Genomic DNA, 27978 nt, shown 5'->3' with positions numbered 1-27978 from the left:
TTTGAGAATAGGACTAGGAGAGGAAGGCAGCACCAGGGGCTTCAGCTATGGAGGCATGCTTATAGCATCCTTGCCTGTTTCCTGGGTGAGGGGCGCTTCGTGTGGCAGGACATGACTGGGTGTGCGTGTGTCTGAGGCTGGTAGGGTCAGCACTGGCAGGTCGGTGCAAAGGGACAGGCAAAGAGTTCTGCCCCATCTCAGCCATACCCAGAGGCCCCTCCTGACCCACACTGCTTGCTCAGCCCCTGACAGGAACCCTCCAGAGGCTGCTGGAGGGGAGGGGGTGTTCCAGGGAGTGCAGAGCTAGTGCTCACTGGCTCTTGTCTCTGTGCTTCCTGCTGAAGCCCTCAGGGTTCGCCCTCACTGACCTTACATCTTTGGGCACCAGCACCTTGAGCCCCATAAACCTGCTCCAGGGTCAAGAGACCTCATGGGGAGCTGCCCCTTCCCCACAGGGTTGTGGGGTTAATGAGGTGCTGGCAGCTGACATGCCTGCCCATCATTGTGGCCGACCCTGCACCCCCTGAGCCTTTGGGGTACACCTATGGCCACAGCATTTGTTTATGCACATGAGCACCCTGCCCCTGCCCCAACATACATCTCAGCCACACAAACCAGGGTGTCTGTGGGGTTCTGCTGCATGGTCAGTTGGGGCCAGGGGCACTGGGCCAGTCACACAGGCTCAGGGGATCTGAAGCATCCAGAGAGTGAGGCTTGCTGGCTGCAGTCCAGCTTGTGCACTACCCACTGCATTCCAGTTTTGTGTCCCAAATGTCCCGCAAGAATGGGTGACCTGGACAGTCACCTGCACCCACTCTGTTCCCTCAGGGAGGGAGACAGCTCAAGGTGCGTGGCCAGTTCCCTTGTGGACAGGCTGGTCGGACAGGGCCGAGTGCCACGTGGTCCGAGTGATCTCACATGTCCCATGTTCTTCCCGCTGAGCACAGGTTCCCACATATGGCCTCAAGACAGAGAGACCTGCTCAAAGAGCAACAGGAGCCTGTGGCTGTTTGTCCTCCGAGCTGGCCCAGGCTGGGTCCCCACAGGCAGCGATGCTCAGGGCCTCCAGCCAGCGCTGGCGCATCTCCGCTGATGGGGCGCTCAGGTGCCAGGTCTGCTGCGCCTGCTGCAGCCTCAGGGCATGTCCAGCATCCAGTCTTTCTGTGTGCTCTGGAAGGCTGACGCGACAGCCAGTGAGGGCGATGGTGGCGGGGAGCCATTCGGCCTGCACAGAGAACCGTGGAGTCAGCAACAGCTTTGAAAGTCGGAGGTGCTGGCTGTTGGGGGGTTCTGGGCAGCCAGAGAACCCCAAGTCTGCACCAGGAACCCTGGGACCTCAGACTTGATCTCTGGGCCCTGGTAGTATGGTGAACCCCCTTACCCACACACACACACCTGGCTACCTCCTTGTAGACATAGCAGCAGCTCCGGGGGCTCAGCCATTGGGAGGGAGGCCCACACCTCACTCCAGGATGTGCAGTCCAATGACACCCGCAAAGGGCCGCAAAGTAGGGCGGGTCGGGGGTCCACAGTGACCAGCTTCTGAGGGAACACAGAGGAGAGGCCAGTTGCATGCACAAGGGCCCCTCCAGCACAGACACTGGGCCTGACCCAGGGATGGTTGTGTGTGTTTTGGTGACTGCTGTGTATGTTTGTGGTAGATGCTGTACTGTGTGCATGTATGGTATAAGTTTGTGTGATACAGTGTGTGTGTATAGTGATGTGATGTTTGAGTGTGTGTGGTTTATGAGTGTATAATGTTTGTGCATATATTTGTGTACCTATATGAGTTTTGTATTGTAGCATGTGTGTGTTGTGGTATATGTGTGTAGGTGTTTATATGTGGTATGGTCTATGTGGTGTTTCCTGAGCTGTCACATCACCTGTGCTCCACACATTACTTGTGATGAATTCAAGGAATCTGTATCTGCTCATTCAAGCAGACCTAATTTATCCCTCCTACGAACTCAGTCTTTCTCCACATTTCCTGGCTCAGAGCTCCCCAAACCCTGTGAATTTTCTCAGTGTGGAGTGATAAAGGTGTCCCCTCTTGCATGATAGGATGACGCTAAGGAGGAGGAACCGGCCTCAGACCACAGATCTGCAGGAAGGCTCAGGTGGGTGGGATCAAAGCCAACAGCCAGTGAATGAATGGATCAATGGAGGCAGGGAAAATTTGGCCAGCCAGGCATTTAAGGAGAATATGCAGAGAATCAGGGATAGTAGTACCCTTGGAGAGGGCCCGAAGGGTGTGTCTCTCTTAGAACTATCCTAGGCAACAGTTCCTGTTCTTTCCTTCCCGATGTCCTGGGAATCTGTCACTGACAGTTTCGCTGTGGTCTGGGAGCTGCTCTGGCCAGTGGAATGAGCTCTAGTTTGAGCTGCTGCACAGCCTGCTCAGGGCTCAGGGGACAGTAGCCGGGACTATATCTAGCATGGAGATAACCCCACACTTCTGCTACCATCCTGGGGGACCACGAAAACCACATCTGAGCACCACTGACCTATGGGGCCCTTCTCACCCAGCTCCATTTGTTGGTCCACACATGCCCACATTAAAACTGGGTCTGAGAACCGCTTCTCCATTAAACTCCTCAGCTGCCAAGGGGTCTTCCAGCCAAAAGCTCAAAGCCCAACAGCACATAAGGGCAATACTAAGATTCTGCTACTGGTAGCTCCTCAGAGGCCCTGCAATGGCCGAGTCTGCCCCCGAGGTGTGAGCCAGGAAGACTCAGGGCGCTGTCACCCACCTCCTCACTGGACTTGGGCTCCTCGGGGCTGGGACTGGGAGGGAGCATTGGCTGGGTCAGGAAACAGCAGCGACAGAAGCGGCTCTGCCTGCCCTGCTCAGTCTTGAACTCAGAGCACTTTCCACAGATAACCTGGAAGACAGGGAAGAGGAGGCTCTAGCAGCTAGGCACACACTGCTTCAGGGACAAACAGAGACTCAGAACCCTCTTCCACTTGTGTCCAGGGCCTCCCACCTCACCCAGGGCAACCAGAGTCTGGGGGACTAATATTGAGGCAGGAGAGGGGGAGGTGGCCCCCATCATTAGTCATTAGTCACTGTCACTCAATCAACCACTGTGTGGAGCCTCGCTCCCTCAGCCAGGTTGATCTAAAACAGAAAAGCAGTGTTGGCATGTTGGCATGCCCCAAAGCCAAGCACAGGGTCAGTGTGCATAAAAAAATGACAAAGCCGAGTGAAAAACAAATGGTGATGTCCCCAAAAGTCAAAAATTGGTCACGCTATGATTCAGTCGTGTGTCTCTGATCTCTACCAATTTCACAGGATAAACAGAGTTACCACCAATGCTGCAGTTTCTGGGTGTCTGCCCCACAGAATTCAGTGCAGGAATGCAAGGTGTCCTTGAACACACGCACACTAAGAGCAGTGTCACTCTGAATGGCACAGAGTGAAAGCAAACCTTATGTCCACAGATGGACGAGTGCTTGAGCTACTTGTGTTGCCAGCACCCCAAGGGCACTACTCAGAGTGAGGGGCAGTTGGTGGCTGCAGGGAGGCGTAGGTGGGTGGACAGACATGCATATAGCACAAAGACTGATCCTCCAGGAAGGATCTCTTGGGGTCACCCTGGTTTCTCAGGGTGGTGAGGGCCTCCTGGGCCTCTGCCCAAGACAGAGAGCATGCTGGGTAGAATGTGTCCTTGTGGGCATGAGTCAGACCCTCCCTCCCCACTGCAGCCTCTGGGGCTGTGACACATGCTGCTATCTTCTTCCCGGAGGTGGCTCTCATGCCCCAGTGTGAGAGTATGCACAGGCCACAGATCCAGAGTCTCCATGCATGTCGGCCAGATTGGGTGGCTGCAAGCAGAGCTCAGCTGGGAGAAAGCCTTGTAGTGGTGGTCTGCTCTCACCTGCACCTCCCCCAAGGCTCATGTTCTGTTTAAGCCTCTGTCAGAGGTTTATTATTGGGGGGGGGGGGCGGGTTGGGGCACACTCAGCAGCACTCAGGGGTTGCTCCTGGCTCTGTGCCCAGAAATCACTCCTGGCAGGCTTGGGGACCATACAGGATGTTGGAATCAAACCAGAGTCCATTCTGCCCTACAGCTGTGTCATTGCTCTGGCCCCTCTCAGAGATTTATTATTTTGGGAGGTTTGGCTACACTTCCAGGCAGTGCTCTGGGGTTACTTCTGGCTCTGCATTAAGGGATCACTCCTGGCAGAGCTTCGAGGGCCACATGGGATGTGAGAGATCAGACCCAAGCTGTCCTTATTCAAGACAAATGCTCAAAGAGAAGTTGCAACTCAGCCTGTGAGCCTGACCATGTAGGAGCCTCTGTGCTCAACAGCCAGACTCCGATCACATAGAGGAGACGATGAGTCTTCAGTAAATATAAGTACCTTCTTTATGGAGGGCCTGCTAGAATTTTGGGGGGTGTCCCAAGCAGGGAAATGCTCTTGTGATACTCAGGCATCTGGGCTGATGATCCAATGTCTGTATGTGGCAGAATGGGGCCCTGCTCAAGCCCAGTGCTAGCCACCAAAACTTCCAGTAGTGACACCCTGAGGGCAGGGGGTTCAGGGATACATTTGGATGATGCTTAGTTTCCGGGAGTTTGTTCTCTGTGCTTTTCTCTTTTCATGGCCTCCTGTGGGAGGGAGGCCAGCTGGGGAACTGCTACCATGGAGAACAGGAGGACACTCAGCAGGGAGGGGCACAGGCCTAGCAGCTGGTGTTGCATGCAGGCTGCCTGACTGCTGACATTAGGAGAGACCACAACTTTGATCCCAGATGGCCACAAAGCCCAATGCTTAGAGTCCAGTTGGTGGGGTAGGAGCAGGTGCTGAGAAATTCTTAAAACTTTCCACTTCGGCCTGAACAGAATTGAGTTTAGTCTTTTAATCCTGGGCAGTCCAAACTGAGAACTTTAAGAGTTGCAGGCTGTCAGTGGCCTGTGGACAAGCAGCTTCATGGAAGCTCTGAGCTGACGTCCCTGAAAACATGGCTCAATTTTGCTGTTAGCCTAAGAACACTGGAACAAGCTCTTCTTTCCTTATGGACACCCTTTCCTTCTATCTTTCCTCACAGACATCTTTCCTTTCCATCTTTCCTCATGGACACCTTTGCCTTCCAATGTTAAGCTCATGAGCTTGTCCTCAGGAAAAAGACTTAGAGACAAAGTAAAGAGGAATGAAGAGGGCATGTACCTGGGGTGCTCTCAGAGGGAGGTCCACCCAACCATCAAACACCAAGACTTTGGCCTATGTGGCAGGGGCACCCACAAAGGCTTAGGTTACCCCACTGCTATTCTTAGGATGTCACCTCAGACTTTGTAGCTCTAAAGCTGACATGTTTTCAACTGCAATGGCTAGTCCCTAGACACCAGAGGGGAGCAGAGAAGGAAGACTGGGTTCTATGGATAAATTATTTCATACCTGCTCCCAGCATCTCTATGACACGAAGACAATCAGGACACGTCTTTACAGAGCAAATGTGCTTCACAGACAGCTGCCCGGTATGGCCTTCTGCCCCACTCACTACCATGCACAGCTTTCTGCCCTTGACTTCTGCCCTCACCCCCACTCACTGCCCCATGCACCTCCTGCCCCACTCACCGCCCCACATGGCTTGCAGCGGTGTCTTCGCTTGGTGATGGAGTTGAAGCTGTCCCCACAGCTACTGCAGCCCTGTTTTTCCTTGTCCCGCCTGGTCTTAGAGGACCCTCTTCTTGGCCCGGGCTGTAGGGATGAGGTCTGTGGTTAGCTTCAGCACTCATGAATAGCAGACAATGCCTGCAGGTCAGGCGTGTACTGGCCAAGAACGGTGGCAAAGATACTACCACACCCACAACACAAACTTGTACACATATGTACAAGCATATACACAACACACAAACACACAATACAATCATACACAAACACAACACACAAGAGTGCTGGCAGAGGGAAAACTGAGGCTGGCATGGCCTATCCCCAGCTCTACAGTCACCAAGCAAGATTTGAGATGGGACAAGAGCTCTATTATAGAAGACTGGATCTTACTCAGGGGCCAGCAATTAATTGTGTGGCAGAGGAGCAGTGAGAAGGACCTTCATTAGGAAGGTGGGGAGCAAGTTAAGGCCTACCACACCCACAGACACTCACTTGGCCTTGGCACTGAGGGCACCCCACCTGCTCTCACACCATGAATCTGTCTTGGGCCCTAAGCAAGCAAAGGCTATGACCCACTCTCATTCCCCAAGACCATGGATCCTTCCACAGGAGAAGCAACTAAGTCACTTGTTTTCAAGAGCCTTCAGACATGTTACATGAACAGTGTCAAATGCTTCTGTGTCAAAATAAGCTGCATTCTACCAGGTTTTTCTAATGATTTGTAAGAGGAGGAGGAAGCTATGGAAAAGGGGGTGAAATGGAGTTTTCCTTTAACTCTGTCACTTGACTTTTAAAAAATAATTTTTTCATTATCAAGCCTCTTTAAACATTTTCTCTAAAATTATTTGATGCTACACTAAGGAGTATGTAATAAATCCTATATGAGAAGACTCCAGGCAGTGTCTCCAGGATAATTTAAATTAAAGGACCAGAGAGAGCAGCACTAGTAAGATGGAAGTAGCCTTGCATATGGCCCACCCTGAATGGAATCCTAATACCACCAGTCAGTCGTTGGGCACCAGAATGGGTAGCTGCTAAGTACAGAGCCAGGAATATCTCCTGAACACCTTCAGGTATGGTCCTAAAACAAAATTAATCAATAAAACAAAAAATAAAAGGCCAGAAAGATAGGTTGTTTGCCTTGCATTCTATATCCTTGGCATCCCATATGGTCCCCCAAAGCCTGCCAGGAGGCCTGAGTCTCATCCCTGAGCCCCACCAGGTGTGGCCCCAAAACATATATACATACATACATACATACATACATATATATATATATATATATATATATATATATATAATTCAGGGAGTCACAAACAGTCCTGGGGATTGAATCCAGGATAGCCACATGCAAGGCAAATGTTCTACTTAAACAATTTGTACAATTTCTCTTCCCCCGATAAAAAGAATTTTACCTAAATTCTCAGGCTTAAGACAAAATATGTGGAGTAGTTGGAGGTGGAAAGTAGAAGGGAGTGATTGGTGTAAGCTTTGTGCATAGGGGGCTTTAAGTTGCTGAATTATGCCCCCTAAGTCATTTGTAGAAATTATAACACCCAGCCTGAAAGCAGCCATTATATCTGGAAACAGGATTGTCAACGAATTGAAGAAGATAAAATAAGGAGATGGGCAGGTCCCATCCAAAATAGCTGTGGCTTAAGAAGTAACAAGGACACAAACACACACAGACAAGCATGTGAGGACACAGAGAGAAGACAGGCCCATGTGTCAAGGAGAGAGGACTCAGGAGAAATAGCCCAGGGCAGCTCAATAAATTGCAGACTCCTAGGAATCAGAGAAAATAAATTCCTTCCCCAACAGTATTGGTTCCTACAGTTCCAGGCCCCAGAACACAGAATCTTGGTTTTGGCTTCTGTTCTGGCCTGGGCAAGAGAAGGCTGGATCCTGTGCTAACAGTCTCTGGTGTTGATAGTGTGGATGAGACAGGTTTGAGCCTCTGTGTTTTCTGTTGCACAGCTCAGGCCCCATTGCAGGGACAGCATAAAGAGTAAAGCATGCCAGGACAGCTGCAGGGGGTTGGGTGTCCTGGGCAGAACAGGGTGATGAGGAGAATTGAGGTGAAACTATCAGTCCAGGGAAACTGCTGGCCTCACTGTAGCTCTGCTCTGGCCACATTGGCTCCCAGAATGAAGGGCCCAGAGGGGCTGGGACAGGGACCAAGCTAGTCTGGGGAGAGGTAGGCAAAGTCTTTGTTGCCCCAGTGCCAACACTATCTTTTTGAAGGATGTTTCTGAGATTATGACAGGAGGGGTTCTGATTTTCCGTAAGGATGTTTGGTCAAGCCTTTCCAAGAAGGAGCAGAATTGTGGCCTCAACAGCAAGCATCTGGAGTCAAAGCCCAGGGCAACACAGTCTGTTCACTAGAGTTTTTCTGCAGCCGATTCAGTTATGGGTAGAGGTAGGAGAGAATCAGCCCAGAACAGTGCTTGACAGAGATTGCTGGGGGAATGCATGCAGCTAACCTGGGCTGACCAGACTCAAAGCAGTATGAGTGAGTGAGTATGTGAGTGAGTAAATGACTGAGTTAGTGTGTGTGTGTGTGTGTGTGTGTGTGTGTGTGTGTGTGTGTGTGTGTGTGTGTGTGTGTGTGTATCCCCTCTGGGTGAGTTTCTCTCCATCTCTCAGAATGCGATGGGCACAGTTATGGCCCCAAGGCTGGGATTTGAAATGCCACACAGAGTGGCCTTGTGCTAGGAGAAGATCATGGTTGTGTTTAAAGCCAAGGCTACTCCTTCTAGTGATGACAGCTCACCCCACATGGCTGAGGGGCCAAGTTGACAAACTCAGCAACACAGGTGCATTGTGGGACCCCATGGCACTTCTGTGATGGTAAAGGGCTGGGGTGGGGATTCATGGTAATGGTGACTCACAGACCCTGGCATGTAGGGGAAATGGGGATTCCATAAGAGGCCAGTGGCCACCCAGTGTGTCATGGTCAGTCTGGTACAGGCTGATGGCACAAGGACCCAGGATCCAGGCAGCACAGGGGCCCTGGGTCACATGGAATGGAGCTAACCCCTGGGTCTCAGTCCCTCTAAGGCCCCCTGGTCTCATACCAATCACTCTATCTGGCTCCCCTCTCTGCTATCTTGTGGATAGGGGGTCACTCACCCCTGCAGCATCTCCACCTCCATCAGCTGCCACAGGCTCCTCAGGGCTGACACCTGCCATCTAAAAGCACAGAGAGAGCTGGTATGGGCAGAGAGTCTGTAATAGCTTAACACAAGAGCAACTATCATTTTTCCGTTTGTCTTTCTTAAAGCAAACTCCATAAATATCCCTTACAAATGTCCTGTCATTCTGACCGGTGATTGGCACCCACCCCCAGGAAGCGTTAAAACTACCACTGAGTAAATAATCAAGACCAAAGTTAGTTTTTTTCTGATTACTAAATAATCTTGAAATTGTAACCTCTTTTCTCAGTACATTGTGACCGGTTGTAACCTGTTGTAGGTAACTGCTGCTATCTGTTTGCACATCTAGTAGTGGATGTGGCCACTTTTTTTTTTTTTTTTTTTGGTTTTAAAGTCACACCCAGCAGCGCTCAGGGGTTATTTCTGGCTCTATGCTCAGAAATCGCTCCTGGCAGGCTCAGGGGACCATATGGAATGCTGGGATTCTAACCACCGTTCTTCTGCATGCAAGGCAAACACGCTACCTCCATGCCTATCTCTCCGGCCCCAGTGCTCCACTTCTTAAAAGGCCTGGAAGAACTGTGATTGGGGCTGTGGGACCTTGTGCAGTTGTCGGCTAATAAAACTCCTTGAAATTCTTTTCTTTGGTGAGGGGAAGTTCTGATACACCTGGAGGCGCTCAGGGGTTACTTCTGGCTCTGTCTTCAGAAATTATTCCTGGCAGGCTTAGGGGACCACAGGGGATGGCCGGGGATCAAACATTGTTGACCACGTGCAAGGCAAACACCTTACCTGCTCTGACCAAAAAAATCCTTGAAATTGTTAACGGGTTCTAGGACTCTGAATCTCTCTGTATGACCCTGTAATAGGTCCACCCCACTCTCAAGAAGCAGAGAAGGGGGCCTGGAGAGATAGCACAGCGGCGTTTGCCTTGCAAGCAGCCGATCCAGGACCTAAGGTGGTTGGTTCGAATCCTGGTGTCCCATATGGTCCCCCGTGCTTGCCAGGAGCTATTTCTGAGCAGACAGCCAGGAGTAACCCCTGAGCACTGCCGGGTGTGTCCTCCCCCCCAAAAAAAAGAAGCAGAGAGGGAGGACCACTCTGTCCCAAGCAAGGGAATCACTCATGCTTGTGTCATGCTTGATGCTTGGACGAATGCTGGCCATCCTGGCCCTGGGCCATGGTAGTTCAGCCCAGCTTGGGTCTCCCACTCAATTTCCTGATAACTGCACCCCCTGGCTTTGGTGGGTAACATGGTCACTCCCATGATGCCATCTAGAACAACAGTGAGTGGGTCAAATCTGCTGAGTGCAAAGCATGGCTGGCCCAAGAGGAGTGAGATAAATATCTTCCTCACAACCTCAGCCAGGCTGGTCTTGCTCTCCCTATAGGATGGCCAACCTCAGGTCCAGGCTGCACCCATGTGGGATGGTGAGCAAGAATGGGTAGTAAGTGGGGGTCAGCAGGTAATGGGAATCTGAGCTTCTCCCAAGCAGACACCAACACACACATTCCTTGGGCAGGACTCTGGGACCTTTGGCACCAGACACTCACCAGCGGATCTGGAGGGATAGGACGGGTTCCCCATCCAGGCCCAGTGAGCCCCCGAAGGCTTTGAAGCTCTCACTGTTCTGCTTGTGCTTCTCAATGGTGGCCTCGATGACCTGCAGTGAGTCCCCAGAGCTGTGAGGTCAGGGCTGCTGCCCTCAGTCCCTGGCCCCAACACAAGACCCCCACAGCCCTCCTCCTCTCCAAGCCTCTCCTTCCTCCACTGCTCCAAACAAGGACATGGAGGGGAAAGGTTGTGGCATTTGAAAATGCTACAGGCAGGGTAACAAAAGGGGGTGTCATCCTGGGATCATAGGGAAGCCCAATTCTATACCAATATAAAATAGCAAGAAAGTGGGTCTTGAACAGTTGAGGGACATCACCTGAATCCAGTCCTTCTTCTCCTCTTCCGTCCTGTGAAGAACAGGAGGTGTTAGCCCATCACAGACAGACATAGCCCTGCTCTGCCCTGCATGCCTGCTGATCACAGCTGACTTTGGCAAAGATCTGTCATCATAGGCAAGTGTGACACAGACATTCTGCATCAGGCCATCAGTAAGAGTGGAGCCTGGTGCTGCCTGACAGGGCAGTGGAATTTACAGCAAACACACTGCTTCCAGCTTGCATCCTACCTCTGAAATCCATCCTCCATACACAGCTCAGATGCCAGAAACCCATTGTAGCACCAAGGGGCTGGGGGGCAGTGGTAACAGAGAAGTAGGCTATTTTAGGAAATAAGGCTTCAAGGGGGCGATTTCTCTTTCTTTTTTTTCTTCCTTCCTTCGTTCCTTCATTCCTTCCTTACTCCCTCCCTCTCTTCTTTCTCTTCCTTCCTTCCTTCCTTCCTTTCGTCCTTCCTTCCTTCTCTCTTTTTCTTCCTTCCTTCCTTCCTTCCTTCCTTCCTTCCTTCCTTCCTTCCTTCCTTCCTTTCTTTCTTTCTTTCTTTCTTTCTTTCTTTCTTTCTTTCTTTCTTTCTTTCTTTCTCTCTTTCTCTCTCTCTTTCTCTCTTCTTTCTTTCTCTCTTCTTTCTTTCTTTCTTTCTTTCTCTCTTTCTCTCTCTCTTTCTCTCTTCTTTCTTTCTCTCTTCTTTCTTTCTTTCTTTCTCTCTTTCTCTCTCTCTTTCTCTCTTCTTTCTTTCTTTCTTTCTCTCTCTTTCTCTCTCTTTCTCTCTTTCTCTCTCTTCTTTTCTTTCTTTCTTTCTTTCTTTCTTTCTTTCTTTCTTTCTTTCTTCTTTCTCCTCTTTCTCTCTCTTTCTTTCTTTCTTTTTCTCTCTCTCTTCTTCTTTCTTTCTTTCTTTCTTTCTCTCTTTCTTTCTCTTTCTCTCTTCTTTCTTTCTTTCTCTCTTCTTTCTTTCTTTCTTTTTTTTGTTTTTTTTTTGGGCCACACCCATTTGACGCTCAGGGGTTACTCCTGGCTTTCTTTCTTTCTTTCTTTCTTTCTTTCTCTCTTTCTTTCTCTTTCTCTCTTCTTTCTTTCTTTCTCTCTTTCTTTCTTTCTTCTTCTTTCTTTCTTCTTTCTTTCTTTCTTCTTCTTTCTTTCTTTCTTTCGTGTGCCACACTCGACCATGCTCAGGGCTTACTCATGGCTCTGTGCTCAGGAATCATTCCAGGTAGGGCTTGGAGGACCATATGGGATGCATGCAATAAACCTAGATAGGCCTCATGCAAGGCAAGTGCCTTAACCTGCTCCAGCCCTGAATAGGGATGGGGAGGGTGCATTCTGATAAACAGAGTCAAAAAGCAAGAGGACAAACAGCGATTCTGAAGGGGTTGAGGGTGGTCTGTGAAGGAGAGAGCAGGAAGGCCGAGACTTAGTGACCATGGACTTCCCCTTAGGTGGTTAAATCTCAAATTACAGAGAAGTCCTAAAATGAGCAGAGTCACACAGCAGCCGACAACAAAGGACAGTGGAAGTACCGGCTCTGCAGCTCCAGGGACCGTTTCTTCCCCATGATGACAAATGTGTGGGCTGTGCTGCGCTTGGCCACATCCTGCACCTAAAGCAAAATCACCAGGAGCAAAACCAGACATGCATTAACCATATTGCAAATCACAGGATCTCGGTGAGAAAACCTGCTGCATTCAGCAGACCCAGGGTCTGAGATGGCCCTGTGGGCAGCTTGTACCCTGAGCAGCCGAAGAGAATACCAGAATAATATTATCATAGCACTTGTCCCCTTGCAAAAGGGAGAAAGTACTAGAGTGAAGCTTTCCACCTCCAGGACATTTCAGCCCAAGGCCCCAGACCTACAGACTTTGACTGGACCAGACATGGAGAGAGGGCACCTGTGACAGAGACATGCCACGCCCAGGACCCTGCAGCAGGGCCATGACTCCTTAAGCCAGAACTCAGACCCCACTGACAGCAGGGTCTTCCTAAAGTTCCAACACCTAGGACTTCTGCCTTAGCCCTTCTAGCTCACACATATGAATGATTTCCCCTCCTCCCTTTCCCCTGCCGCCCTTTGTCTCTTCCTTCTTTCTCTTTTTTTCCTTCATTTCCTCTTTCTTCCTTTTCTCCCTTTTCTCTTTTCCTTCCTTTCTCCCTCACTCTATTTGCCTTTCCCTCCCTCCTCCTTCCTTCCTTCCCTCCTTCCCTTTCCCCTTCCTTCCCTTCTTCCTTTCCCCTCCTTTCTTCCTTCTTTCCCTCCCTTCCCCTTCCTTCCTTCCTTCCTTCCTTCCTTCCCTTCTTCCCCTTCTTTCCTCCTTCCTTTCCTTCCTTCCTTCCTCCCCTCCCTCCCCTCCTTCCTTTTCTTCCTCCCCACTCCTTTCTTTCTTCCCTCCCTCACCACTCCTTTCTTTCTTCCCTCCCTTACCACTCCTTTCTTTCTTCCCTCCCTCACCACTCCTTTCTTTCTTCCCTCCCTCACCACTCCTTTCTTTCTTCCCTCCCTCACCACTCCTTTCTTTCTTCCCTCCCTCACTACTCCTTTCTTTCTTCCCTCCCTCCCTCCCTCCCTCCCTTCCTTCCTTCCTTCCTTCCTTCCTTCCTTCCTTCCTTCCTTCCTTCCTTCCTTCCTTCCTTCCTTCCTTCCTTCCTTCCTTCCATGCACGCGGGCTCCAGTATGCAAAGTCTGCACTTCAATCCATTTATCCATCTCCCAGGCTACTAAAAATGATTTATTTCTTACAGAGAAACACAATAAAAAAAATGGTTATTTTAACCAAGAGAAAAAGTTTTTTTTCTCCATTTCCCTATTGCTTTTTAACAGTCTCTTATATGTAGATTTAGAAAATTTCGAGGCAGGAAAAGATTAAAGCAATAGATTTAATCTATTAAAATCTGGGCTTAGGTCCAGAACTGGGAATCCCACTCTACTCTGAACCTGCTCTGGGCAGCAGGCTTGAGAGAAGGGCTCACCCACCTGCACGTCGGAAATGTCCATCTTCTCCCGAACACTGAACTTCTGGCCGATGAGCCGCAGTTTCGGCACACAATAAAGGATCATGCTGTTGAACTGAAACAGACAGGCCCAAACTGAGGAGGAAAGGAGCCCCAAGGGAGGTGGGTTTGTGGAAGGAGCCTAAGGGGCCCTGGATGACTTGAATGGGGTGTGGCTCCATTTGGGGGCATGGTCGGATGGGCTTGGCACTGAGACTGAGCAAGGCAGACCCCAAGAAATGGGCTTCAGGCCTGTGCAGGCCAGGGCCATGGCCCCATTGGACTCACCAGGAAGAGGTGTCTATCCTGGGTGGTGCCATTCTTGGCTGACAGCTTCTGGATGGGGCCCTCCTTGATCAGCTCATTCGCTGGGTTGACAATGTCCTCTTCCCCTCCCAGTCGCTCATACACCTCCAAAAGTTTGTGCATTTTCTCCTGAGAAAGACCCAGGACTCAGGCCACAGTACGGATGTCTCTGGGGTTTGGGGTAGGTGGACAGAGGCACTCGTGCAGCGGGAGAGGTGGGGAGTGGGCCCCACATCCTGGCGGCTCTCCTGCCCTGTAACCATGGTTCACACCAAGGCTCCTGGGATTTTGAGGGAGCTGAGTCCTTTCCTGTCTCCCCCTCCCTCTGCCACTGGTTCAGGAGGCACCAGGAAGCCTCACTCACCATTTTGCGGATGGCAGCATTGGAGTGGTTGGCAGCTGTGGAGATAAGCTCCAGGGACCCTGCAGGGAAGATGCTGTGTTGGCCACAGGCCTGATCCTGCTCTGCCCTCCCTCTTCCAGGTCCTGCAGAAAATGTGCATGCTGGGGTGTGGCCAACACACGCATGCCCTGAGTCTATTGGGTTGCAACTCTCAACACATGAAGACCTGAGCTGTCCTGGATCAACCCACAGTTTCCCAGTCCCAGACACCCTCACTGGTGTGATTGTCTACCAGCACTGAGGCCACCCCAGCATTACAGGGAGAAAGGAAGGTGATCACTTGAAGGCTGTGTCTCAGATCCTCCCCACACCTCGGTTTCCTCTCTGCTTCTGTTCTCCCCTCCATCTCTCTCTGTCTTCCCCATTTTCTTCACTCTCTCTCTGTCCACCCCCATGGGCGATCAGCATCTTCCAGGGCATCACTGTCCCCTGCTCAGCCCACTCACCTTTCTGCATCTTTGCGATCGGGGGGCATCGGCGGGAAGTCTCTTCAGATAGTCCTTGAGCAGAAGCTCATAGCGGGGCACCCTCTGCACAGGCTCCAGCATGTGGTGCTGCAATGTCAGGCTCCCACACACCTCCTTTTCTGGGGAGCAGACAGGGACATCCTTTGATCTGACCAGCACAGCCCTGGGGCCCAAGCACCTACACCCTGGTCCTGGTGGACCATGTTTGCCCAGAGCAAAGACTGTCCCAGGAGAGCCCTGTCAGGATCATGTGATGCATCCTCTACCTATGGCCAATCTCTGACAAGGGGCTGCAGCTTCTTCCTGAGCAATGATCCACCCCTTGAGCTGGCTGCAGGCCTGAGCTGAGCCCCTTCCCTCCTGGGAACCATCTCCCTGCCTGAGGAGTTCCCAACTGGGCCTAAAGTCAGTCTGAGAACTAACTGCTTTAGAAAACCACTGAGTATGTGGGGTCAACCCTGTCCCCCTGCTCTGCCTTAGGCTCACCACTCTAGCCCCAAAACACCCTCTCTGACCCCTTTTATTTTTTGGGGGGGGGGCTATACCTGGCTGTGCTCAGAGCTTACTCCTGGCTCTGCACTCAAAGATCACTCCTGGCAGACTTAAAGGACCTTATGGGATGCTGGGGATAGAATCCAGATTGGCTGTACTTGAGGCAAGTGCCCTTTCCACTGTGTTATTTGCTCTGGCCCCCTGCCCTCTTCTCTTTAGCATTTCATGTAGGCAGTCACCCACCTGTGTGTTGACTCCATTTTAGTTACCCTTGCACTATTCTCTCTCTTCCCCTCAGGAGCCCAGCCTGCTTTTATATGATCTTTCTTGTTTTTATGCCTGCTTGTGGGGGATTCACTAGCTTTCCTACCCTGCTGCCAAACCATCCTCCTGTGTAGGGCCCAGATTTTTTTTTAAATTTTTCCAGGGCCAGGAATCAAGTCCAGGGCTTGAGAAACAAGTGCTCTAGCTCCAAATGACATTTCCGAGCCCCTCAGAACACTGCCTAAGAGCCTCAGATAGAGAAGCATTTTATAACCTTCACAAAGGTGAGACATCACAAGCAGTGATAGGAAGTGTACCAGACACTATATTCATGTTAGGAACATAGCGAAGTACCTTCCCTAGGGGGGTGAGGGAGTCTACCACAGGGAAGCTTGGGAAGCCCTCCCCTGTCCCCCCAATCAAGTAACCATGCCCAGGGAAATAGACAGCAGTTCTATGCCTCAGGAGAGGCAGTCAGGCCTGCAGCCTCACTTGTGCTCATCTGCACAGATACAATCTGAACTTTGATTCAGGGCTAAGTCCCAAAACAAGGACAAGGAGGCCTCATCAGAAGGTGCAGGACACAGAGGCACAAAGGAGACACTCACAGACAACATGCATCCTGGTTTAGGCTCTAGGCCCAAGTGCTGCCTCCTCAGCATTAGGTTCCTGATGCTGTGTGGTGCTTCATCCCTCATGAAGGGAGCGACACCTGCAATGAGGTCCTCAGGGGTGCCATGACTAGGAACTTTGTATGTGCAAAGAACAGCCAAGTAAATAGGACAAAATATTAGCAACCCCATCCCACCTTGGGGGGGAGCAGCTTTCTGAGTATACAATGGATTTTCCAAAATTAAAGTTCAGAAACTTTAAGCATGCTTTGATTGAATTAAAGTAAATCTTCCAAGGCCCTGGACAACTGCATTGCCAAGTGCCAGTCCTCACTCCCAGGCAGACCAGGCAAGGGTTTCTGCACTTTGGACATCTGAGTCAGAGAATTTCTGAAAATTGAGTCTGAATCTGGGCTTGTCTGCAACTCTTGGCTTAGAGACTTAGTGCCCATGAAGATTCCAGGGTAAGTGAAGAACATGTGTACACATATATACATACATATGTGTATAAATCATGCATTATCTATCCACATATATATCTGCATGTCACCTTATGTATATATAACACATACATATATATGTATATAATATACATATATTTGTATATAATACACATATGTATATAATACACATGTCAATGTGTTAGTCATGACCTATTGTGAACCTGTGTGTGCTCAAGGGGTCACCAGGAAGTGCGAACAAGTGGAATACTACTCACAAAAATAAGTCTGGATTTTAGTCTTACATTAGCGTCTTTTTGGAAATTATTCTAAAGGTAGTATTTTTCACATTAAAAAAATGACACCATAGCATTAAAAATAATTTTATCATCTTGGGGATTAAATGCTTTAAGAAGCATCATTTTAAAGGTGTTATTTAGAAATTAGTGAATGTTGGGGCTGTAGAGATAGCACAGCAGCGTTTGCCTTGCAAGCAGCCGATCCAGGACCTAAGGTAGTCGGTTCGAATCCCGGCATCCCATATGGTCCCCCGTGCCTACCAGGAGCTATTTCTGAGCAGACAGCCAGGAGTAACCCCTGAGCACCGCCGGGTGTGGCCCAAAAATCAAAAAAGAAAAAAAAAAGAAATTAGTGAATGTGTCTTCTTAAAAAATCAAACATTTTAGAAAGCCAGTCTAGAGTACAGGCCGATGTGGGGGTGGGGGAGGAAGGACACTTGGGATACTGGTAATGGGAATGTTGCACTGGTGAAGCAAAACAAAACAAAACAAAAACAAAACAAGAAAAACAGAACAAAATAAAAACACAAACAAAAAACCCAAACAAAATAAAATACTGGGGAGGAGCAAGATTATAGTGGGTAGGACCCTTGTCTTTCATATGACTGACCTGGATGCTATTCCTGGTACCTCTCATGATCTGCCAGTAATGATCCTCAAGTACAAAATCAGGAGTAAGCAAGCCCTGAGCACTGTTGGGATATGGCTCAAACCCCCCCCCCCAAATCAAATCACCAACTGGGGAGATCTTACAGGGATTCAGATGTTTGCTAGGGTGCAGCCCACCTCAGTCTCTGGCCTACCTGAATTCCCTGCACCACGTCCTTGAACAGGGGTGAGCGCTGAGTCCAGGTGCTCACCAGCTCCACAGCCCTGTCGAAGTTCTTCACGTATTCACCATACATCTTGAGGAATGGGGCCAGTTTCTGCAGGATGTCCCCAAGCCGGGGCTTTGTGTCCCTATATGTGTGGATAGGGGTTGAAGTCATGAGAAATGGTGGGGCTGAGGGGTGGTATTGGACCAAGATTGCACCATGGTCCAAATCCAGTGGCTCCATGAAGGATCTGCTACCAGCCCAAGCAAGATTCTGGTCATTATCCCAACCCTCCCATCCTCTTAGCCCCAGGAGGTGGCTGAGTGAATTGTCTGAAGAAGCAAACATCAGCACTGTCCCCCTGAAATGGGTGAGTTCCAATAAAACCCTCTAAATGTTGGGTTATAGAAATCCAAAAGAATCCTGAAGATCCCTTTGATCCCTTTATATCTGCAAAAATGAGGAACAATGTACTGTCCACACAGGCACTGACATGGGAAATCACCCCCTGGGATATCACACATAGTGCTGACTGTTGTGAGCTTGGAGACTTTAAAATGTCTCAAGAAACCTAAAAATTACACTAAAGGTCTTTGACTCCAGAGCTATTGAAGTGTCATCATCAGAAATGATGAAAAAAAGAATGTGGACAGGCCCATGAGCAAACCATTCACTGCAGCCTAATGGGCACCAGAACAGTGAGTGCAGCAGAAGGTAGAAGTTCACACAGGGCAGGACAGGAGCCTCCTGTGTCTCTCCATAAAATCCAGGAACCTGGGTTCATCTGAAGTGACTGTGTCTACTCCAAGACTAATAATAGTTTTGAGCTTTAACCAGATACTCTTGGAGGTTCTGGGTAACTTGGTCTGTGAGTCAAACAATGTCCCTTCTAAAAGGAACTAACAGCTGGTGAAAACTTGCAGAAGGGTCATCACCATCCCTACATTTTGCCTTCTCTCTGGCACAGCTACAGCTGGGTGCTCCTGGGACCCCAAAACTCAGGGTCCCTGAAGTACTCAATGAACTCAACCCTAAGAAGAACCCCATGTTGGTTTCAGCCAGGTTCAGTGAAGAAAATCAGATAGCAGAGCCCCTTAAAGTAAAGCTGTTAGCTTCCAAGACAGCAAGGAGATTGCTTGGTAGGGACAAAGGTAGGGCAGAGTGCCATTCTATGGTGCTTTCTTATTTGTGGTTTATTTGTTATGTAGCCAGACCCAGTCATGCTCAGTGGCTGACTCCTAAGCTCAGGGGGACTATATGCGTGTGTCAGGAATCAAACCCAAATTAGCCACATGTAAGACAAGTGTCCTACACACTGTATTATCTTTCTGACCCTTAGTCCAGAAAGTTCTCTCTCTTTTTTGGAAGGGCCACTCCCAGTGATATTTGGGGACCAACGCTGTACTGGAAATTGAAACTTTTGGGGCTCCCTGCATGCAAATTATGTACTCAGTTCCTTTAAGCCGTATCCTTGGCACAGAAACCCCATTCTATTTGTTTTTCTTGGATGGAGAAGACCCAACTGGTTCTATACTCATGGATCACTCCTTGAGGGGCTTGTAAAAACCTATAGGGTGCCAGGAATAAAAACTGGATTGCCTGCATGCAAGGTATGCACCCTTCTCACTGTACTATCTCTACCCTCCCACAGAGATCTCATTCTTTAAAGGAAAGATAGGGGATATCCTAGGAGGGAAAGTAAACCAGTCAGTTCTGTTGATTTGTTGTTTGGGGCTTATAGATATCAAATCTCACTTAATTCCCACAGAGCCCTGAGGGGGCATTAAAGTTCCTTTGATTGTCACATAAAACAAGGGAAAATAAAAAGCTATGAGGGGCAGAGAGAGAGCAACAGGTAAGGTGTTTGTATGTTACTGGGTCCAGGTTCCAATTCCTCAGGGACCCTATATAGTCCCCCAAGCTTTTCTGGTAATGATCCCAAAGCACAAAGCCAGAAGTACATCTGGAGCCCAGATGGTGTGGCCCCAATACTACAAAACAGACAAAAGGAATAGATGGAATTGAGGTGGACTTAGGGAAGAACCTAGGGAATTGAGAACTGGGGCTCCCAAGAGCTTGTCTTGCTTGTAAACATGTGGACCCCCATATTTTGAAGCCATCTGGAAGGGGAGATTTCAGTAGGATAGAGGCATCAGAATGGACATGGCCCTTGATACCATGTCCGGCACTCACCACTCTCGCAGGATACGCATCTGCAGCTCAGGCAAGAGGAACTGACCATGGAAGCGGTAGATGGAGGAGATGTTGGAGAAGATGCCTGTGGTTACCTCCGGAGAGATGCCCCGGCCCGCTGTCACTTGGTGCAGAAACACCTGAAACATGGAGGGCACCAATCAGCACATCAGTGCTGACAATGGCGTCTTTGTCAGCATGTGGGCTCAGGAGATGTGGCAACCACTTCTTATCTATAAGAACCCCCCCAACATGATGGCCTTCCAGCAATTTTAAACTGGCTATGGCCTGGGGGGGAGGGGAAGGGACAGTACCCTTTGGAAGGGAACATATCACATTCCACATTCACATCTCATGAGAAGTAGACACACCAATTCACTTCTCTACTTGTGTGCTATGAACAGAAACACCTGGCAGAGCCTCTTCTCACTGGTTTTATTACTTAATCAGTACCTTATCAAAAAACACCAGTGGACAATTTAGATAGGAGCCTGGGTGTGCTGCAGGAAATGTCCAGATGCCATTTCTATGCTGGATGGTGCCAGGTTGAAAGGCATTATGAGAACCCCATAAGGAGATAAGAAGAGAGAAGGGTGCAAAGAACTTCTTGAGGAAAATAATGGATATTATTTCTCAAATCTGAGAAGAAAAATGACATACAAATTCAAGATATTCAACAAACTCCAACTAGAATAGATAGAAAAAGAACCATACTGAAAGCTATTCATTTTCGGGGGACCACACCTGGCTCTGTGCTTATAAATTGATCCTGACAGGCTCAGGGGACCATATGGGATGCCTGAAATGGAACCTAGGTCCATCCCAGGTCGGCCACATGCAAGGCAAATACCCTACCGCTGTGCTATCATTCTGGTTCCCCAGAAAACTATTGATTTTTTAAGTAGCTTTCTCTTTCTCCCTCCCTCCCTCCCTCCCTCCCTCCCTCCCTCCCTTCCTTCCTTTCTTCCTTCCCTCCCTCCCTCCCTCCCTCCCTCCCTCCCTCCCTCCCTCCCTCCCTCTCTCCTTTCTTCCCCAAAGTAACCAGATCAGACCTTGGCCCAGAGCTATGCACTCTAAAGGCCAATAGTACAAGAGTGTAATGGAGACTTCAATTGCTGAAGTCAGCCTACTCACTCTCCTTCCAGAAAGCCTAGGTGAGCAAGACTTAGGGACACTATACCACAAAGCTTTACACTGGAGCCCTTCAAGGGGACAAGGGAGACTGGCTTGGGGGTACCTGGTCTAGCAGGTGCAGCCGTTTCACATATGTCTCCTCGGTGCTCAGCAGTTCCTTTGCAATGTGGAGCAGCTTCTGGGGCTCTGAACACTGCAAAGAAAAGAGACACAATTACCTTGGAGAGGCAGGGGTGGGGGGTGGCAGGGAGACCAAAGACTGCCACTGAGTGCCAGGGCTGGCCAGTGGCACCAGAGCTGGGGAGTCCAGAGTGTGGGGCTCATTTTTCACAGATGGAATTGTCAGGGATGATACAGGGAAGGTTCAGCAGTTTCTACACATATTGCCAGAGTTTAATAACCTCAAAGATGGGAGCCGGCGACGGTGGCACTAGAGGTAAGGTGTCTGCCTTGCAAGCACTAGCCAAGGAAGGACCGCGGTTTCGATCCCCCCAGTGTCCCATATGGTCCCCCCAAAGTCAGGTGCAATTTCTGAGCGCTTAGCCAGGAGTAATCCCTGAGCATCAAACGGGTGTGGCCCCGAAAAAACCAAAAAGAAAAATAACCTCAAAGATGATGTGAGCTTCTTGGATTTGACTGAAAAAGTAACTCCAGCAGTCACATCAAAGTCTATTAGGGAGTGTAGGGGTTTGATTGATAGCACAGCATGTAAGCATTTGCCTTGTATAAGGTTGACCCAAGTTTGATCCTCAGCATCCCTGAGACTGCCAGGAGTGATTTCTGAGTGCAGAGCCAGGAGTAATGCCTGAATACCACTGGGCATGGACCCATCAGAACATCAGAAACACCAATTGTTGCTGGGAGACAGTAACTTTCTTCCATGCTCCCCAAAATAGAGAGGTAACAATGATATGTAGACTGGGACAGCATTGTGAGGATGTGAGAGACTATTGAAGTGCTGTAGCCACAAAGACATATAACACCCCCTGTTTGCAGCAGGACGCAATGAGAACTGGGGCACTGACATTGCCAGCCCTCTTTACCTAGCACCCAATCAGAAGGAACCTCTTCAATAAAGGAGATGCCCCAGGATGACAGCTACAGTGACAAGAGTGGCTTATGCATTCATTTTTTTTTTTTTTTTTTTTTTTTTTTAGTGATCTGATGAGTGGCCTATGGGCCCTGACTTCTGTATTGCCTAACTGAAAAGCAATATTAGTTAACACCACTGTGTGAAAGCCCCTGAATACCTAAGCCAGAGGAAAATAAAAAAGGTAAAAAAAATTTAAGAAGAATCTGGGGCCCTGAGAGATAGTACACGCGGTAAAGGCGCTTGCCCTGGTGTGTGCAGAAGGATGGTGTTCGAATCCAAAGGCATCCCATATGGTCCCCTGAGCTTGTCGGGGGGCAATTTCTGAGCATAGAGCAAGTAGAGCCAGGAGTAGCTCCTGAGCACTGCTGGGTGTGACCCCAAAACAAAACAAAACAAAACAAATTAAGAAGAGTCAAGAACTCCTAACTGATAAGCACACTATGAAACTTCTGTACGGGAGATAAGAGACAACTGGGAAATTAATGCATGGACACCTCCCAGTTCTGACCAAAGGAAAGACATACAAATCAGGGAGCTCAACAGACTCCAACTAGAATAAATAGAAAAAGAATCACACTAAGGACTATTTTTTTAAGTTGTTCCTTTTCCTTTCTTCTTCCTCTTTTACAAAGGGTGACTCCCAGTCCTGTGTTAGGACAGGGATGACTCCATTAGAGATGGAAGTATTTGTGGTGCTGTCTCTTGAGCAATTAACTCATTTAACTCATTTAACTCTCCTCTAGTCCTTTCTCAGCTCTTTCACTTTTTTATTTTGTGAGTGGGGACAAGGAAGTACCATGACAACAGTGCTCAGAAGCCACCAGGGTCACTCCCAGCAGTGCCTGATGTTCATTGGACTCTGCAATGACAGAGATTGACCTGACCCCATGACTCCTCCTTGCAAAGCACAAGCTCTAATCCATTGAGTGAACTCTCTGTCCCCGCCCGAACTCTTAATAATGGCATGAGAAGTTATCATATGTTCAAAAATAAAACAAACAGAAGTAACCTCCATATTGGGGTTTAGGTGTAGTCACATCTGGGGAGATGGCCTCAGAGGGGCTGAATGGAGACAGATTAGGCTTGATTCCTGGCATCATGGGTTTTTTCCAGTACCCGAACACTCTCTGAGCACAGTATTGGGAGTAGCCCCTGGGAAACCACCAGTTGTGCTTCTTCTGCCATTTATGGAATGATACATTTGAAGGAAAAATTGTTATCAAGAAGGGTTGGAGTGACAGCATAATGGCTAGGAAGTTTGCCTTACATGAGTCCAACCTGGGTTCAATCCCCTGGCAATCCCAAGAGTCTGCCAGGAGTAATTTGGCATAGAGCCAGGAGTAATTTCTGAGCACCACCAAGTGTGGCCCAAAATGGAAAAAAAAAGTTAGCCAAGCATATCTGGCTTAGATAGGTCATAGAGCATGTAGGTGGTCATCTTGCATAATCGGCAACCTGGGTTTCATCCTTGGAACCCATAGGTCCTTTGGTCTCTTCTAGGATTGATGCCTGCTAGGATGATGATGTACTGCTAGGATCTGTGGCCCAAAAAGAAAATAAAATTCATACCATAGTTGGCAAAAACTATGCATTAAAAATGAAGAGAAAGGGGGCTGCTTTCCTGCATGAGGCAGCCAAAAAGTAGACAGCAAACATAAATATCTTCAGTATTCGCTCAATAAGGGTGGCGCCAGAAGAGTGTGTGGCCACTCCACTTCTAGCCCATGAATCCCATCACAGCAAGTAGTAAAAACCACACTACAAGCATGTCAATGGGGAAACAATGCAGGACAACACCATGCATAGAGAATGAAAATGGCAGCTCTGAGGCCCCAAAAAGTACCAACCAGCCAGTTATCTTCTCAGATAAGGTGTTTAGAGAAGAAATATGGAGGATGTTCATAGAACTTAAAGAAAGCATAGATTAAGCTGAACAGATCACAAAGATAGAAATCAGACAACTCCAATCTGAAATTGCGTGCTTGAAAATCTGGGTAGATAAAATGAAAACTTCAGTGGAAAGCCTCTCAAACAGAGTAACAACAGCAGCTGAGGACAGAATCAGTGATATGAAAGATGAGATGCGGAACAACCCCATACAGTAGAAAAGATTGGAAAGGAGCCTTTAAGCAAATGATCAGACAATGAAAAAATTACTCAAAGAATGTGAACAGATGAAAATCGAAGTCTTTGATGAACTCAACAGAAACAACATCAGAATCATTAGAGTTCCAGAACACAGGAAGAGAAGGAGGAGGAGGAGGAGGAGGAGGAAGAAGAAGAAGAAGAAGAAGAAGAAGGAGGAGGAGGAGGAGGAGGAGGAGGAGGAGAGGAGGAAGGAATAAGAAGAGAAGAAGGAATAAGAAGAGGAAAAGAAGAAAAAATAAGAGAAAAGAAGAAAAGAAAAAGGAGGAGGAGGCTAGGGGCGTGGTTCAATTTGTAGAGCAGATGACTTATAGATGTCAATGCCTAGATTTGATCCCAGATGATCTCATGTTCATGTTCTAATATTCTCACAACTTGTATGAATTTGTGTATATATGTATGTATACATATATGTGATATACTTATGCATGCTCACATCTAATAAACCAACTGTGTAATAAAAGAACTACACCCAGGCCCAGAGAGATAGCATGGAGGTAGGGTGTTTGCCTTGCATGCAGAAGGATGGTGGTTCAAATCCCGGCATCTCATATGATCCCCTATGCCTGCCAGGAGTGATTTCTGAGCATAGAGCCTGGAGTAACCCCTGAGCACCACTGGGTGTGACTCCCCCAAAAAGAAACTACACTCTAATAATAGGGCTACACCCTAATAATGGTGTGGTGCCAGCTCACTAAAAAAAATTATGAAAGGGAGGCCGGAGTGATAGCACAGCATTAGTGTGTGATAGCGCACACTTAAATATGATCCCTTAGCACCACCAGGAGTGATTCCTGAGCACAAAACTATGAATAAGTAAGCACTGAGCACTGATAGATGTATAATAAGATGGAGGAGGAGCAAAAGAAGAAGAGAAGGGAAAAGAAAATCTATTAAAGGGGCCAGCATGGTGGCACTAGAGGTAAGGTGTTTGCCTTGCCAGTGCTAGCCTAGGATGGACCACAGTTCGATCCTCCAGTTTCCCATATGGTCCCCCAAGCCAGGACAACTTCTGAGTGCATAGCCAGGAGTAACCCCTGAGCATTACCCGGGTACGGCCCAAAACCAAAAAGAAAAGAAAAGAAAAGAAAAGAAAATCTATTAAAATAAATTAAAATAACAAAAATAACAAAAGTTCATAACCACTAGACCACTCTATAAGAATACCAATGGCAGTCATTTGAGTGTGGAAAGACAGCTGCAGATGGCAACAGGAAGCTGTAAAGCATGATGTTCTTTTAAGATAAGTGCCCCATCAAATAGAGTAATCTATATGGTATGACTTAATTGACATGAAAAGATTTAAGCTCTAATCTTTGTCAGTAGGTATATAATATATATCTATATAAGCTTACATGGGTGAAGTTGTGAAGAGGCAGAGTTCTATGTGATCAAAGCAAACTGTTCACAGTGTAAAATAGGATATTATGCACAAGGGCAGACAGATAAACCTGTGGACTCAGACCACAGAACTGTGGTCTGCAGAGAGATGAGAAAGAGAGATCAAGGGGAGGGGAGAGTGCGGTGGCCTGTGTGTGGTGGTGGTGGGGATATTGGTGCTTCAGTGGCAGCTGTGCTGTGGTAGCATGAGTTTACTGCAAAGACACAACCTGTTATATGCACTGCTCTCTCTAAAAATCGAAAATAAGTGAATCACATCAAATGCCGTGACTCTGTGGACTGTTTTCACATAACTACAATGGTCAGTGCAAAGAAAATGTCTAAGTATAGCTAGAGGGAAATAAAAATGGAACCAATGTTCTGGGAAACCAGTGACCAGCAAAAGTGAAGGAGCTGCCAGCTCCTCTGTGACTAACTTTGGGTCCATAGGATGGAGACTCGCAGGAGCCACCAATGAGGTGTCAGCTGTCTCCCACCCCTTCCCAGGTATCCCCACTCTGATTATGTAAGCCAGGATGGTGCCAGGCAGTGGCAACACCAACAATGCTCAAGTTCCCCCCACCCCCCAAAGCCTGCAGCCTCAGTGTCCCAGCGTAGCACTTACCTTGGGCCACATCCCGCCTCATCGATCGTGTTGGTCTTGGAGGACCTGTTCTCATGGCCAGGCTCCTCATTGCTGCCCTCCCCAATGTCGATGTCGGGGTGCAGGCCTGGGGCACCACCCTCCTCACAGGGGAATGGCTCCCCTGTCACACTGCAGGATGGGCTGTCGATGCCACTGTCCCGATTAGGGATCTTTGCACCACAGCTCTGCATCCCTTTGGGGTCTATGTCCCCCAACAAGGCCTGGCTGCCGAGGCTCCCAGAGGCAGAAGCTTCAGGGTGGGCTCTGGGTCCCACAGGTAGCGCTGGGAGCTTTCCTGGGTCTGTGCTGGGCAGCTCCCCAGAAGCGCTGTCTTGCTCAGCATCTGAACCCCCTAAAGCAGCCTCAGGACCAGGAGAGAGGGAGGCAGCCCCAGTTGACTCCATCTTCAAGAGCTGTCAGAGAAAAGGAGCACAGTCAGTGCTGGTGGGCCACCAATCAGCCCCCTGAGAAAGTGCACTTGAAAATGGGGCATTGTCAGCTCTCCAGGACCTCTTTGAGCAGGAGCAGAAAGGAGAAGGATAATGGTTTACAGGAGGAAAGGGAAGAAGGAAAGGAAGGAAGGAAGAGAGATAAGAAGGGGTGGAGGTAAGAAAGGAGGGAGGAAGGGAATAAGTAAAGGAAGGAGGAAGGGAAGGAAGGAAGTTAGGAAGGAAGGGAGAGAGGGAAGGAAGGAGGAAAGGAAGAGCAAAGGAACAAAGGAATGAAGGAACAAAGGGGAGCAAAAAAGGGAAGAGGGAAGGAGGGAGGGAGAAGGGAAAGAAAGAAAAAAGAAAGGAAGGAAGGAAAGAAGGAAGAAAGGAAGGAAAGAAGAAAGAAGGAAAGAAGGAAGGAAGGAAGGAAGGAAGGAAGGAAGGAAGGAAGGAAGGAAGGAAGGAAGGAAGGAAGGAAGGAAGAAAAGAAGGAAGGAAGGAAGAAAAGAAGAAAAGAATGAAAGGGCAATTTTTCTTATAGCAAGGCATTACCTGCTGCTCAGTAACTGAAAATAAACATATGATGAACACTGATAGGTGCCATGGGCTTTGTGAGATGCTGTCACCGGAGATGCCTGCACTGTCAGGAGACCCTGCTATTATTGTGGGTCTCTGCCCCCCTCCTTTCACAGGCCTGCTCCCACCTTATTCTCTGCAGCAGCCATCTAGGAGGAAAGGACTAAAGCATGTGTCTGGGACTCGGGTGGGCCCAAAGGGAGACAGGCAACCCTGGCTCCCCCTAACCCAATGTGGTTACCTGTTGCAGTGGTTCAGCAGAGCTCTGAGGCCACTGGTCTGCCCCAAGGTCTGAGAGGCGGGTCCTTGCCTTTTCTTGCCCAGCAGGTTTGAAGTGAGCTGGTCTGTAGCTTCTGCAAACACAGGAAGAAATTTGAGCACCTTGCTCTGGGGCCCTGGAGGGATTGGCTCAAGGGATAGAGGGGTCTGCAAATGGCACCAGCTGTCTTGGCCCCAGTGGGCAAGTGCGGCACCTGCCTGCAATGGCACCCAGAAAGCGACATGTGATCTGGCTGGAAATGGACAGGACTGAGAGGGTACCTAGGCCAGGAAAGAGGGTTTCTGGCCCACAAAGCCTGTCTGT

At 48.9% G+C, this 27978-nt stretch overlaps 1 protein-coding gene across 1 annotated transcript; it reads right to left on the bottom strand.

The window, feature by feature from the left end:
• Nucleotides 1-982: 982 nt before the first annotated feature.
• FGD3 (FYVE, RhoGEF and PH domain containing 3) lies at nt 983-27544 on the bottom strand. The gene is made up of 21 exons (XM_049770904.1): nt 27524-27544; nt 26368-26801; nt 25814-25841; nt 21228-21317; nt 19991-20130; nt 17769-17942; nt 15987-15991; nt 14852-14995; nt 14371-14429; nt 13989-14135; nt 13684-13776; nt 12236-12315; nt 10703-10733; nt 10326-10435; nt 10129-10156; nt 8749-8808; nt 5581-5703; nt 5173-5226; nt 2751-2882; nt 1404-1542; nt 983-1290 (listed from the first exon to the last, which is right to left on the bottom strand). Exons 1-21 carry the CDS (start codon nt 27542-27544, stop codon nt 983-985), a joined length of 2400 nt encoding a protein of 799 aa, XP_049626861.1.
• Between the last annotated feature and the right edge of the window lie 434 nt (nt 27545-27978).

The sequence above is a fragment of the Suncus etruscus genome, chromosome 3, assembly GCF_024139225.1.
Source record: "Suncus etruscus isolate mSunEtr1 chromosome 3, mSunEtr1.pri.cur, whole genome shotgun sequence".
NCBI lineage: Eukaryota > Metazoa > Chordata > Mammalia > Eulipotyphla > Soricidae > Suncus > Suncus etruscus.
This window is presented reverse-complemented; position numbering and strand designations above follow the sequence as displayed.